General features: G+C 45.0%; 1 protein-coding gene across 1 annotated transcript in view; it reads left to right on the plus strand.

The window, feature by feature from the left end:
- adgra1b (adhesion G protein-coupled receptor A1b) overlaps positions 1–15,756 on the plus strand; it is a 244,545-nt gene that overhangs the window by 20,409 nt on the left and 208,380 nt on the right. The window contains exon 2 of the mRNA XM_079513357.1: positions 1,017–1,088. Coding sequence (XP_079369483.1) covers positions 1,017–1,088 — 72 coding nt within the window. The remainder of the gene's footprint in view (positions 1–1,016; positions 1,089–15,756) is intronic.

Consider the following 15,756-nt stretch of genomic DNA (forward strand, 5'->3'; position numbering starts at 1 on the left):
CACGCAAAATACAGCCCTTAATATTTAATATATGTTGTTGACATCATCACCTGGCAACCCAATGCTAACGTGAGCATAGCATTACAACTTGATCAATCAAAAGCACTATAAAAGACCAATTGGTGTAGATCCCCACCAATGGCGATGGGTCAGATTAATTCAATTGGCGTAGATCTAGGCCAAAAGCCGGGGAATGTGTTAATTTATCAATATGGTTGCTGGTCACAGACTCACACTCTCCCCATAGTGTGTCTCTGTCTGGCCCTGTTCAAGCAATCTTTTATTATTTTGAGAATTTTATTAATTTTATAATTTTGAAGTAAGTCTCGCTTTTGAGGAAAAATATAGTATAAATGTTCAGAATTTTACCATTCCTTACAAAGATTTTGGACAAAAAATAGCAATATCGTGAATTAATGCCGATAGTGTGATGAGCCAAATGGGATCACATTTGAATATTAATTTATTTCTTAAAGATCCCTATGGTGTGTTTCATTGATTTGTTTGCTGTTATACAGCAAGCAATTGATGACTGAATTGTGCTGAACTGGCATTCCATTAAGCTTCTCTACAAGGACAATATTCTCTCTCACACACACACACACACACACACACACACACACACACACACACACACACACACACACACACACACACACACACACACACACACACACACACACACACACACACACACACACACACACACACACACACACACACACACACAGGAGGAGGGGGTGGGTGTCATTACCCATCTTAACTACAAATGGCCATAAATAAGACAGAAAGGTGGCCCCAGATGAGAAATTTATGACCACAATCTAATCAGAGATAAATCCGTATCTCACAGCGACGTATCGACGGAATGAATAATTTATCAAACATTTGACTAAGCCATTTCCTGCAGCCGTAAAAAAAAAAGGGGAAAAAAAGTATTTGCACATCTGCCCATCACCTCCCCGTTTCTCATTTAGCACCATTCTCTCTGTCTGTTATCTCTCCGCCGTGTACAGGATCCTGAGTAACAACAAGATCATCCTGCTAAGGAATGGCTCCTTCTACGGCCTGTACGTCATGGAGAAACTGTGAGTACATATACCGTCGCCAAGCAAGCTCCCTCTGCTGTTCATTCTCCCCAGAGCCATAATAGCTGTCATCACAGGAATGCAACCCGCGCCGTCACACGGACAGGCCTATAATAGCGACACGGGAATTGGTTCCCTATAGCGCCACTTCCTCGTATGTCGGTGTCACGCGCCGCAGGAAATATCCCGGTCTACAAGCTCACTACGTGTCGCAGACACAACGCATTGTGAGCTTGTAGATCGGCTATTTCCCGGCACGCGGTGCCAACCTGCGATGGACTATGAATTAAGAAAAAGTGCTTGTAGCGTTTACACAACGGCAGGGCTCGCCCTATTACACCATCAACGCCCTTCACCCCTCCAGTCATTGCACTCATAATAACCACATTTGCCACAGTAAATGTCTTCCAGTGGATCATAATTGGCATTGTGTAATGCTATAATTTTGTGTAGTACGTTATCAGGCTTTTGCCATGTGGAGGAATGGAGCCAGTCTATCAGTGAATGACACTCCCCCCTTCAGATGAGATGACCCTGAGGGGAGCACACATGATGGTGTGCATGGTGATGGCTTCCCTGGTCATTCTGGCCTCGCCTCTTGGGGGCCGTTATTGATTCGTTTTGCCCCCTTTACCCCCTCCCCCCACCCCTGCTCACCTCACCTCACTGCTGCTGCTCTGGCTGATGAGTACATTAAGCCACGTTGGGAGAGACATCAGAATGGGAGAAGTCTGAGGGATTGTACACAATGAAATCCTCAGTTTTCATTGAACTCTGTGCGTGCAAATGACACCAAATGGTACCGTGAGAGTTAAATTATCGCTGAGGACTGTACTGTATATTGTTGGATAAAACTGATGGGAAGTCATTTGAGTATATACTGCTCTGGCTGTGTCTCTCTCTCTCTTTCTCTCTCTCTCTCTCTCTCCTGCTCTGCACAGTAGACATGCATGCAAGTTGCACAAACACGCCATGTATGCAGGCATGTGTGTGCGCGTGAGTATGCATACGCATACGCATACACACACGGACACACACACACACACACACACACACACACACACACACACACACACACACACACACACACACACACACACACACACACACACACACACACACACACACACACACACACACACACACACACAGAGCCGACAGCGATAGATTCCTTTGAATATTATTAGAGTCAGTTTGTCGCTGTCCCCCTTCCTGCCTGACAGTTAATTTAAGCCTGGAATAATGTCAGCAGAATAATTTGGTGCCACTCTTTTCTCTTATCTCCCCTGGTCCTGTCTGCCGCTTAGCCTATAGAACCATGTCACCTGTCTCACGGGGTCTTATTAGGGCCATTATGGCCCCTCTGCCTTCAGCATGCAGATCTACTGGACCGGTGGAGAGGGATGAATCTGATAGGCGGCGCGTGAAGGGGACATTCCAGGCAAAAGGTTCCATGGGTTGTTTCAGGCGATCTTTGACCTTCTTTTGGAGCGACGTGCGATGCACGTGTCATCCCTCCCTCCCTCCCGTCATTTCCTTTCCTGTCACTCACCTATACGCCCCCCACCCCCCCCTCACCCCCCCGCACTACAACCCCGTCCATCCTGCCAGCTGTAGCGTTTTGGCATCGGGATGCCTGTCGCTGGCCAGGGTGCCGAGGAGTCGCTTGCAGGTGCCCTTAGCGAGTGGGTTGTGTCGGCCAGCTGTTCCTGTGACTCCCGCAAGTGTCTGTCTGTCTGTCTGTCTGCTTACTTCCCTGTTTACCGCTGCAGAAATAATGCCTCGTCTCTCCTAATCTAGGGCGCTCTCTGTGGTTTTTATCTGATGGATATACTGAGCTCTTCCTTTCTGACTTCTCACCTGCCTCTCGTTCAAAAATATGAACGTGATGGATCATCAGCGACTTTTATCGCATTATTAGCGAGGTAAGCAAGCAAAAAAAGGGGGAACAGAAGGGGGGGGGGGACTTTACAGAGTAAAAGCGGCCATGTCTTCCCGGCACCAGAGCTCCTATCAGTCTTAACCGGCCACATAAGTCCCCTAACCTCATATCAGTCTTAACCGGCCACGTAGTCAGTTGACAACGCGCATCATCGCTGTCAAAACAGTAGCCGTGATCAACGCACAGAATGCAGCTACTGAGATCTTGGTAGGTCAGTAGACGCTACCCTTCAATGAACTGATTAAACATGATTTTGTCCCATTCAATGCATTGATAGCGCTCGAAGTGGGAGCCGTCCGTCCGTCCGTCCGTCCGTCCGTCTGTCTGGCGCTCAAAGGGACCGCGGTGCGCGGGCGGTGTGGTGAATGACAAGCGTAATGCCTGTGTGTGTTGATGCCATTCTGGCTCCAGCTGTGGAATCACCGCACTGTTTACGGTGCCCAGCCTGTTAGCGGCAATTGGCACATTAGAGTGAGAACTGGGTACCTGATGTTTACACATCAGGAAGTTACCTGGCAGCAACAAGCACTATGCTGGCAGAATGTTCCACTGAGCAACTTAATATGCTACCATTTTATGTGCTTTGATTGTTTTTTGCGTGGATGCGGATTCATCCGCGAAACCACAGAAAACGTTGTGTGATCGGTATTGAAGGAGCCATTGTGCCTGAGTGCCTTGAGCCACTTGTGGGCGGGTTCACCTTGGGGGGAGGGGTGCCGCAGGTGAAGTGATAAGCATCACAGGTGAAGCAGGCCAGGAATGAATGGTTTGGTATGGGCACAGAGAGAGAATGAATGGTTTGGTATGGGCACAGAGAGAGAATGAATGGTTTGGTATGGGCACAGAGAGAGGGAGATTATACCGTTTTTACCGTTTTATTTTACCTATATTTACAACATGCTGTTTACGGTCTGTCAACTTAATAAAAGAGAACCTATCACCCGACAGCAGTTTGGACATTCAGTTATTTAATTGAACGCGTCAAAGACGGTTTCCTGGTGCCCAGCCGAGTGGCAAATGTGTGTTTGATTTGGCCACTACAGGTATTGATAAGTAGGTCATTCAGAAGAATGTCCCCTTTATCCATTTGTTGTAACTCGAAGTGTACAAATGTAACCAAATGGACCCTTTCGGGTACATTTGTACCCTCACAGATTTAAAGAAGGAGTGCCGTGATTTCTTTCCGCCCTAAAACATGATCATCAGGTGCTATGGAGGTCAGGAGGAAGATGTTTTTCAAAAACGTGTACAGAAAGTGTTACAATTATGTTTTTATATGGCCACACCCACCAGCAGTTCATTAAGTATGCCTGGTTTTCACCTTAGCACCACCCACCTGAACTTAAGCCTCGCCCACAGCTGGGAGGGGTTAGGGGAGGGGTTAGGGTTATGATTGTGACTAAAGCAGTGAATTTTGATTTGGCTTTTTGACTCAAAACCCTTCAGCTTTCAGGAAGAAACCAAAAATACACAGGGAAGACATATTTGAATATTATAACCACACATGGGGGTCTAATTAAAGTAATGTTAACTCCACAGACGCATACAAAACAGAAACTCCATGTATTAAATTAACCGGGTAGTTTACCGTGTCTTTCTCTTCCGTTGTGGAGGTTGCCTTCACAGTATGGTATGTTGGACAGTGGCATGAGTCCCCACAGAGAGACCCAGGCCTATTACCGTCAGCCAAAGTGGGTCAGATGGGAGCAGAGCATGTGAACAATGCATGTCACTGTTCTCTGCACAGGACAATGGATCCAGGTTTTCCCGTTCACCATGGCTTCACTGCAGTCCTCTGTGCAGGACGCTGCATGAATCCAGGTATTCCTGCTCACCATCAATTGTCATTGTGTAAAAACACTTTAATGTGGTCAGTGTAAAGAATCAGATGGCATTACGCCTTGTTGTTGTTTCCTGTCTTGTATGTATGTATGTATGTATGTATGTATGTATGTATGTATGTATGTATGTATGTATGTATGTGCATGCATGCATGCATAGGCGGCTATTTTCAGCAAGTATAAAATCAGTCATTACGACGGCATCAAGGCCCACCAAAATAGAATTTAGGCGACTAAATCAACTGTGTTTTGATATTTAGTCGGACTAAAACTAGACTAAAACTAGACTAACACTAAAACATTCCAGGTGACTATAAAACTAACTAAATGAAAACTCTTCAAAAGACTATGCCTAAAACTAAAATGTGCTGGTCCCGTGCAGTCTCCCACTAGAATAAGGCGGCAGCATGAGGAAGTGCCAACAGTATACTGTATATATTGGAGTTCTAATCTTCAAAAATCAGCTGACACATCACTACAGCGTGCAAGAGGTGTCACTGTGGTGAAGAAGGAGAGTGCATTGTGTGCCTGAGAGGCCATACGTCTTCCCCACTCATCATTTATAGTGGGAGCTTCAGGTGTGACGCTAGCTTTATTCTCGCCTGACTGCCTAAAAGTAGGAGTTATTAATTATTGAGAACAGCGCGGGGCCGCAGGCCTATTGTTTGTCCTTTTGACCAGAATGTATTCATCTGGTGGTCTGGAGGAGTGGAGGAGGAGGATGCATGCACACCTGTCGTGGATAGACTGAATGCCTCCTACACCTCTCTGCTTTTATCGCCGTTAGCGTATCAGAATTCTGTGTGTGGCGTCCGCAATTGCTCATTCTGGGAGCGGTGCGTGTCAGATGTGTGCAGGAGTTGTCCTCCTCCCCAAAAAAAAGGGGGGAAAAAAGAAAGCTGGCTGCCTGCTTGCCTTCACTCCCACAGACGAGGCGACGCTTACTCAGTCTTCCTGAGGTGCGTGTCTGCTTTGCAAGGTGATTGATGAGGGTGTGACACATTGCTGAAGGACAGATCATCTGGCTAGCTGGTACGGGCGCATAAGAATTTATACGTTGGAATCCAGAATGTTAATTTAACTCAGAGAATGTGCAAAATGTGTGGACCCGCATAAGGATCCAGTTGTTTATACATTTGTGCACTCAAATGGATAAATGAACACTAACAGTGCATTTTAACAGCGGGTGAACAATGGCGACTCTGGGCAATACAAACCTCCTAAGTGGGTGTTCCATGCTGTCAGATCTATGTCCTCGTATAGGTGGAGGGTAAAGAAAGCAACACATGAATTTGATTGGCTATCGCCGGACGATGTCATCCAAAGATAAAATATTGTCATGTTTTCGGGCGATGTTCCTCCGCCCACTTTTAGACTATCGCCTCTGTCTTCGCCTGCTATCGCCAGTGGTTACCACTTCCGGAAAATACACCAGACTGTTGCCCGCTACAATTTGTGCCCAAGACGTCTCCAGACGTCCTAGGAATGATCCCATGCAGTGCCCAGGATGTCTGTACACGTCTTGGAACAAAATATATTTATTTATTCAAAAACTGTTGTTTTGTTTTTAGTTTTTTTGCTAAATCGAATGGGCACCCCACGTCGCTATTTTGAAAGAATGAAAGGGCACATAATGTGTTAAAACGCACTGTAAGGATATTTGGAGGGTGGAGTACAGAAGACACAATGTGATCAACAACGTGGAGGGGGCAAAGGGGAGGTTATCCTCCAAGAGGTCAAGGGTGGAGAGGTTATCATCGGGGGGGGAACGTAACAGAATCATTTGAGAAACGGAGTATTGATTACAGGAGGAGCAGGCACAATTTAAGACTTAATTTATATGCAAACTAAGTCAATAATGCCACTCACACGTATGGGACATGCATGTTCAGGCAATAGGGATTAATTAGTTCCTAAGCAAACTGCTTAGAATATAATGGTTAGATGATGACGTTCAAAATTGCAAATCGGTTGTGCTATTAGTGATGTTTAATGTTTGCTAGATTGATTGAATACGTGCGTACAGTACATAATTTCTCGATGCAAAATAAACAAAAAATAAACGTTTTAGATCATCTTGATGCACCATTTAAACAGTTTTATTTTTGGCAAAAGATACATTACATAGGTTCCTTATTTTCTTGCAATACATCGTGAAATAGAATCGTGGTTAATCAGACTAATCAATGTAATCTATTGTAAAAAAGATGTATTACAATTATTTATTTGTTTTCATTGGAGAGATAAATGGCAGGAGACAGATGGGGAAGGACATGCAGCAAAGGGCCTCCAGTTGGATTCAAACCTGCACGTTGGCTTCACAAGGACTAAGTCCAGCTGCAATTAGCCTATATATCCGAGCACTCAGCAGGCTGTTTTCACCATCCGCTATCCGTTCATGGAAAATCCCCACTGTGACTCCGTCTGTCTGCGCACCTTGATTTGTCCATCCACTCTAATTTTGCTGCCATGAGTTGGAAGCCTGTGTTGGAATCCAATTGGAGCACAATGCGTTATTTTGACACAGATGCATGCATCCCCTACATAATCACTGTAGAGACTATATCTTCTACAGTGGCCCTATGAACCCATTATGTGGGGGAATTATATCCACCATGAATAGCAAACATGTTGCAAAACTCACGCAATCCAAGTTTACTGTTTACGTCGGCACGATTGTCCTTTTTTTTTTAATAACACAATAATAAATCCCTCTCTCAAAAGGGTCTTGCAAACCGAGGCAGCCAAGAACCCTTGCATTTTAAATCATATATCCTTTGATTGACTGGTGATATAAACATGACAATAAAACTAACACAGGGAATTAATAACCAGACTGTGGAATACAGAGGAATTTGAATCATGACAGAAATCCGTTCAGAATTAAGCGTTAATTAATTAATCCTTACGAGAACGAGGCATAAGATATATGCCCCGTTCTGCCCCCCGACCCATAGAGTTTTAAAGGATAGAGTGCGGACTGCCCCGCCCCCCTGCTATTAATTTCGATGGAAGTTGCTCAGTGGCGTTTTGAAGCACCCGGAAGAACGCTCTACTTCCGCATTTTCTTCCCTCTGATTTGGACATCAAAATTTGGTGCCCAAAATGTGGAAATGCTCAATGTTAAACCCCAGCTGCACGGGGTTTCCTCATGCTAGATGCACGGGCCCGCCTGCAGTCCCCGCTCTGACCAGTAGGGCTCAACGCTTCAGCGTTGGCCAGCCTTTCTGGGGGCTTGCCCCGACCCCACGCTTAATTCTGTCTCACTTAATTCTGTCTGGCTTAATTCTGTCTCACTTAATTCTGTCTGGCTTAATTCTGTCTGGCTTAATTCTGTCTGGCTTAATTCTGCCTGGCTTAATTCTGCCTCACTTAATTCTGTCTCACTTAATTCTGTCTGGCTTAATTCTGTCTGGCTTAATTCTGTCTGGCTTAATTCTGTCTGGCTTATTTCTGCCTGGCTTAATTCTGCCCTCCTGTTGCAGTGTTAAGAGGATGGTCTGACCATGAGATCTGGCAGCAGCGGCACACGCTCCCTGCTCAATAAAAAATCTGCCCACTCTGCTTCTCTGCACTTTTATGCTCGAAAACTGTGTAAAAGTGAAAAACTAGGCAGAATTTCGATCATTCGGCTGTAATCGGCTTCCGAAGTTAGTGGGAGGGGACTATTGTACAAAGAAATGCCACAAATCATGAACCAAACGTCCAATCCACCCCAAATTTGATTCACATGGCATCAACACGGGGCTAAAAGCAATTCCATTTTCATTTCAGCTAGTCTTTACATGGAGCTCTACCAGGTGGGCCACGACGTGCTTCACGGGTTATTCCACTGATCGAAAAAGTAATCAATGGAATAATTAGTTTTTTCGAAAATCATCAATATTTGCAGCCCCTAATATAATGCTACATAAATCAGTTCTCGAGTATAAATCAAGCTTTTGCATGTGAGCAACATGATGGTGGCTGATTTACGGAGTGAGATGGGGGAGAAACCAAGGAGACAAAGACCTCTTCTTTTTTCCTTTAGTGCTGCTCTGATGTCAAGCCTATTCATCAAGTGTGCTTTTCATTGATTCCCCCCCCAAAAAAGTAAGAGAGGGAGATAACTACTTCTTCAAGTAGCCGCTGGTGGAATGGCGGAAAAATTATACAGTTCAACAATTCCAACAAGAATGTTCACCGTGCATATCTTATAGCCAGTGATTTATTGTTGGAGATCCATTTCAACTTGAAGTTATGTTCTCTTGCCTTATTTCATAAAACATTACATATAATCCTTGAGAATCATATCAAAGGAATCTCTGAGAAGAATCCCCTTCACTTGGTCCTTGACCTTGTTTGTTCTCTGACAGGAGTGATTTACACTGAGCAAAGATCAGTGCTTCTGAACTAGGGATCGTATATCGGCGCTGTGGGGGCAGAAGCATTATACTGTACCTCCATATTTAATGTTTGTACGTTCTTTTCATGAATTGAATGCCCTATTTTATATATTATTATTATATTTTATGTTGCATCACGACGTGTTGTGAGCTCATATAGGCTCTACTGTAGATTTATTTTAACTATTTTTTGAAAACTACAACATGCAAAATATAGGGTCAGTTACTGTATATTAAATCAATGAAAAGATAGAGGCGTGGCCTGGGCCGTGGCTCAGCGGTCAGCCCACTTTCTCTACAAAAATAATAAAATAAAGGCGAAAGCCACAAAAAACATTAAAAAAGATAGAGGCGTGCATGTGTGTGTGTGTGTGTGTGTGTGTGTGTGAGAGTGAGAGTGTGTGTGTGCGTGCGTGGGTGCGTGCGTGTGACTGTGTTTTTGAACACTCCAGTCAAGGTGCATTAATTGCATTGGTAAATAAGTATCATCTTCTTCTCTCCCTTTCAAGAAAATCACAGCAATCACGTCCCACCAAAACCGTTCTAAACATCGCTCATCAAGCTGCCAGGAATAAATTGCACTCCGGCAGTATCTTCAGAAATGCTTAATCGCCGCCACCAGAAGATAAACAGATTGTGGAGGCCGGAGTGGCGCAGAGAGTGAGACTCCACTCTTTTAAAGCAGTTGCATGATTTAAACTGATTTCTAAGCATGCCCTAAATATTTATAAACAAAATATCAACCGATCTCTTCATACTTGTGCGAGTGTTGACCATTTCCAGCGGGCTATGTGATTATGCAGTACATTACATCCCGCTTGCTTGGGAAGACAAATTGTAAATTCACATAAAGCACATGATGCCGAAGCACTTCGCCGACGCCTCTACGAGAACGCAGTCACTACAAAGTGAAAGCTCTTTCCTTTCTAATGCGTTGGCAGTGCTATAGCTACAACAAGCCTGTCTGTCACAACGCATACATTGCTGTTTAATTGGACCATGCTGTCTGACGACGGCCCCCCCGACCGTGAATGAGATTTCAAAGCGTATGTATTTACAACCCAACAGTAGGTGGTTATCCTTCATAATGAGCATTTGGTCCCATTTGCGTCTGATGGGACATTCCCTCAAAGCAAGCACAAATTGACCCATAAATATTCATGCTTCCAGACCATCAACAGGACTACTTGTCAATTATGTGCAGTGCCTATACAGCAGCAAGCTTGTCTAAGACTTGATTTAAGCAGTATTACACAAGAGGGTGTGAGTTACTGTCATTAATGGCACGCCTGCGTTGCTGCAAGAATGAGCCAAAGGCGAGTTCTGTAAGCAGTGCAGTATAGTCGCTAAAAAAATCATATTTTTTTAATGACAGATGAAGCCACTACGATCACAAATGTCCCAAGAAACTAGCTAGCCTAGCCACCGAGTCTGCTGTGCTTTGGGACAACAACACGGCTGAATTCTTTGTTTTAATTAGGTGTTCCATGATGCTGGTTTGAAGCACGGCTAGAAGGCTGTTTCAACCAATCAGATTGCTTCCTTGAGTCTTAACGACTTGTTGTATAATTGTACATCGTCGCGTGTAGTTGTCGCGTTGGCTGTGACGCGCTGTGAGCTCGGACGTAGACCGACTATTTTCTATAAGCGACGCCGGTGCACAACTAACTCAGTAATTATAAATCAGGCTTCGTGCGCGGTGCGCCAGCGTTGGGGGTAGGTTGAGATCGGAGGGGTAAAGGGAGGATTCGATGGATTGTTGTCTGTGACTAGTGTGCGAGGAAGGAAGGGGAGAGCGGGAGTTGATTCCCATGCAGTCTGTCACACTCTGGCCTTTTCTCACCACCTCAGACTGCTCAATCTACTCATTAGTCTCTTCCCTTGCTCACTTCACTATCCCACACCCCCTCTCTCTCTCTCTTTCTCTCTCTAGTTTATATCTCTGTCTTTGCAGTGATTGTCTTTGTAATTCTTGCTCTCTTGTTGCATTCTACTCGCTGGACATGGTCCTATCCTTTCTTTCTCTTAGTTCCTAGTGCTCTCTCTGTCCACCCCCACACACTGCGTGCGTGAGCGTGCGTGAACGTGTGTGTGTGTGGCCTGCTCTCGCTGCTGCTCTGACCTGGATATTCGTCCTCTGACACACTGCGTGCGTGCGTGCGTGCGTGCAGCCTGTCCTCTGACACACTGTGTGCGTGCGTGCGTGCGTGCGTGCAGCCTGTCCTCTGACACACTGTGTGCGTGCGTGCGTGCGTGCGTGCAGCCTGTCCTCTGACACACTGTGTGCGTGCGTGCGTGCGTGCGTGCGTGCAGCCTGTCCTCTGACACACTGTGTGCGTGCGTGCGTGCGTGCGTGCGTGCAGCCTGTCCTCTGACACACTGTGTGCGTGCGTGCGTGCGTGCGTGCGTGCAGCCTGTCCTCTGACACACTGTGTGCGTGCGTGCGTGCGTGCGTGCAGCCTGTCCTCTGACACACTGTGTGCGTGCGTGCGTGCGTGCGTGCAGCCTGTCCTCTGACACACTGTGGGACTTGGCTGCCGTCCACAAAACAACAAGATTCCTCTTGTTGTTGCAGTGCAAATTTAACAACAAAATTGAACAGCAATGGAAAGAATTTAGTAGAAGAAGAAGTCATACAAAATAAGAATGTACAGTACATGTCATGATCTCATTTTGTTACTGTACATTATGACAGTGGTTTGCAACCCTTTTCATCCTTTTCATATCAAGGCCCATTATTTATTCTGCATTTGAGCCACGGACCACCATGACATTTAGCCTCACAGACCCAAAATTAAAGAATATTTTGTTGTCGTTGGATAAGATTTTGTCCACAATTCTATGCTGTATTGATGTGGTGCCATTAAGAGAGATAACAGGCAACGTTGATCAAAATAACTGTTCTTCAACATTCTCTAATTGTGTAGACTTGTAAATTAAGTAATGCAGATGTTTAACAATAATTTAACTCTTGAGAGTGTACAATGAAACCAAATGGACCCACAAGGGTCCATTTGGTTTCATTTTACACTCAAGAGTTAAAGATCTAATAAGGGCCCATTTGGTTACCAACTCCCCATTTAGCTGCATGGGGACCACATGGAGCCACCTCAAGGACCACTGGTGGTCCCTGGACCACTGGTTGAAAACCACTGAAATAGAGCATGAAGCAAGAATGTTTCACATTCAACACTTAACCCTTTCAGCGCTAGCATTTATTGAAAAATTAGGATCTAATTTATTCACGCCAGCATTTTTTCCAGTCGAGCTCTTATTTTGAAAAGCCACAGTTCCAGTCTACCGGAAGTAGCTTATCCCAGCAAGCTCGACGGAGCCTGGGGAGGCCTTGTTTACATGATCGATCTATGCCGGTGCACTGGAGAGCTCCACATCGCCGGCTCTGTGCCGTCAAAGAAACGCTGTTTTGACCAAAATGCCATCTGGGACAAGGAATAGGAGATACAGGCGATTGAAAGAAACGGATAGAATGGATTATTATGGCGACGACGATCTAAAATGGACGATCCAGTGCTGTGCTAACAACATAGATAGCTAACCGGCTAACGTAAGTAGCATTATGGCTCGATCGATCGAATGCACTATAAAAGCGCAATTGCCATTAATCAACGGCAATGGCGTTGCGCGTTAGTATCAAAATTAGGCTTCAATGGACATTAATCAACGGCAATGGCGCTGAAAGTATTTTAATGACATAGTAAAATGTTGAAAATGAGCCACTTGAGCACTAGCGACCTTCTTCTGGGCAAGCAAGCATAACAACGCATCGCAATGCACTGCATTGCGTCTTGTGGATCAGCTGTTTTGGTTGAAGAAGTTTGGTGCATGTGTAAGACTAGAGGGGAAAAAAGGGAAGCCTACTATTGATCCCTGGGGGACTCGGTTAAAGGCATCTCCGTTTCACGTTGCAGTTTCGACCTCGAGCAACTGCTCTATTCTTCTCCCAGCTTTATTTGCTCACAACATCAGCAGTTTGTTGATTGAGATTTATGATGGAATGCCGATTTCCGTCAGACAGACTACACAGCCTGTGTGGTCCAGTCCAGTCAATGTCCCCTGGTGTGTGCGCATGTGTGTGTGTGTGTGTGTGTGTGTGTGTGTGCGCGACTGCGCGTGTCTGTGCACGACGTGCGCCATCTGTGTGTCTGTGCGCGTGCCACCCGTGCACTCTAAACTAAACCCTGATTTATACTTAATTGCTACGACCTCAGCTCACACTGGGTCATGCTACGATGCTTTGTGAGCTTGTAGATCGGCCATTTTTCGGTGCAAAACATAAATCAGGTAAACGCAGCCAAACCCTGGAGCATGAGTCCACCCATTAGTGTCACACGGCGAACGCTCTGACATAGTCTGGGTCACACGGCCCGGGAGAACTTGAGCATGTGGAAGATATACAGCGCAGGCGGGAATTAATTGGGAGCCACTTCAGTAGCTTTTCAAACATGAACAGTTTATGCTCCGCTCTCCCTCGCTGTTCCTCAAACACATGCACACACACACTGGACCCGGGGAGAGGAAAATGGTTATTGTTTAAACATTTATCTCATTTGAGGTTCTCCAGCTGTACCTACAGTGGGGCTTGGATATAGGGCCAGCTTCTTCCCAAGGTACTGTGGAAACTAGAAAGCTGTCCTTTATGTGTGTGTGTGTGTGTGTGTGTGTGCGTGTGCGTGTGCGTGCGTGCGCGTGCGCGTGTGCGTGTGCATGTGCGTGTGCGCGCGTGTGCGTGTGTGTGTGTGTGTGTGTGTGGTGCATGCGTGCGTGCATGTGCGTGTGTGCACGTGTGTAAGATGTGCCTCTCAGGAAACAGGAAGACTTATTTATTCTGGTGAACCTCTCATCCTGCCTTTCTCTGCCCCTGCCAATCATATTTTAACAACACTGGGTAATGTAATTTACATCTGAGTGAAATAATGGTTGTACATTGTATTGCTTGGAGTTTGATTTGTCCTACTTGAGCAGCACATGGGTGGGATGTATTCCACCCATGGGACTCCAGGATAGAGTCAGTTGTTAGACTACAGTCAGGGTAATCACAGAGTTGGCATACTAAAGTTCTTCATTTCCAATAAATTGCTGTGATTGCTGTGATTGTCAGTCACTTACTGCAGTGGTTTTCAACCTTTTTCATACCAAGGCTTATTCATTATTTGGCATTTGAGCCACACACCACCATTTGATGAGATTTCGCCTCTCAGACCCAAAACTAAATAATCTTTTTTTGTTATCGTTGGAAGATTTTGTCCACAATTCCATGCTGTATTGATGTTGGAACCATTATAGGAGAGATAACAGGCAAACGATCAAAATAACAATTCTTCTACATTCTCTAATCGTGTAGACTTCTTGTAAATTAAGTAATAGAGATGTTTTAACAATAATTTAACTCTTGAGTTTACCCTCTCAAGAGTTAAAGATCTATAAGGGTCCATTTGGTTACCAACTCTCTATCATTTAGTTGGGGACCACCTCAAGGACCACTGGTTGAAAACCACTGACTTGCTGCATTATTCCATGCTGGGGAAAATGCCACCTGAGTTCTGATTCAAAGGAATGCCAAAATTATAAGGCTGGCAAGATGCAAGAGAGTACGGCAGCCATGGGCCAGAGTTTCGGCACATTGCCAGAACTGTACAGTAGGCATTATTTGTGACCAAATTTGACTGAGGGACTTTTTTTTATTTTCGTTTTTTTCATGTCATATGAAAGCAGGGGATCATAGCTTCAAATTGACATATTGGTTCAGTTTTGACCCACCAGTTTTGGAGATATGGCTTATAGAGTAATGTCTTGCAGAAAACAGCGAGTTGAGAAAACAGGCTTGAAAGGTTCACTTCTGTGGTCTCTAACATTACACCTAGCTACATGTTTAAGCATTTATTTCATATTTACATGTCGATTTCAGCTCTGACACTTATTTCAGACATGCTCTATTATGTGAAGAGTCTGCCTGTTAACTCATTTTTGGGAAAGGAAAAAAAAGTTTTTCTCCTCTGGTGAAAAGCTGGAATTTGCGCGATGGCAGGCTCTCTCAGTCAAATCTGGTCACATTTATAGGGTGGCTGTGGCTCAGGAGGTAGAGCAGGTCGTCCATTGATCCATGGGTCGGCGGTTTGAATCCCAGCTCCTCCCGTCTACATGTCAAAGTGTCCTTGGGCAAGACACTGAACCCCACATTGCCTCCAGTGGTTGCCACCATTGGTGTGTGAATGTGGGAAGTGGGAGCGCTGGCGTTGACTGTTCGCCGCTTCACCTCCCAATGTATGAATGAATGGACCATTGTAAGCGCTTTGAGTATGCACATACTGTAGTGCATAGAAAAGCGCTATAAAAATGCAATCCATTATTATTATTATTATTTAAAATGCAATTTGACCAACCGCCCATCTCATATTTGACATGAAATGTTGACCTAGTATAGTTGAATGCAAGTATGCAAAAGACCACAGATCATGCTGTAACCTACAAAATTGTAGGCT

The sequence above is a fragment of the Electrona antarctica genome (assembly GCF_951216825.1).
Source record: "Electrona antarctica genome assembly, chromosome: 10".
In the NCBI taxonomy this organism is placed as follows: Eukaryota; Metazoa; Chordata; class Actinopteri; order Myctophiformes; family Myctophidae; genus Electrona; species Electrona antarctica.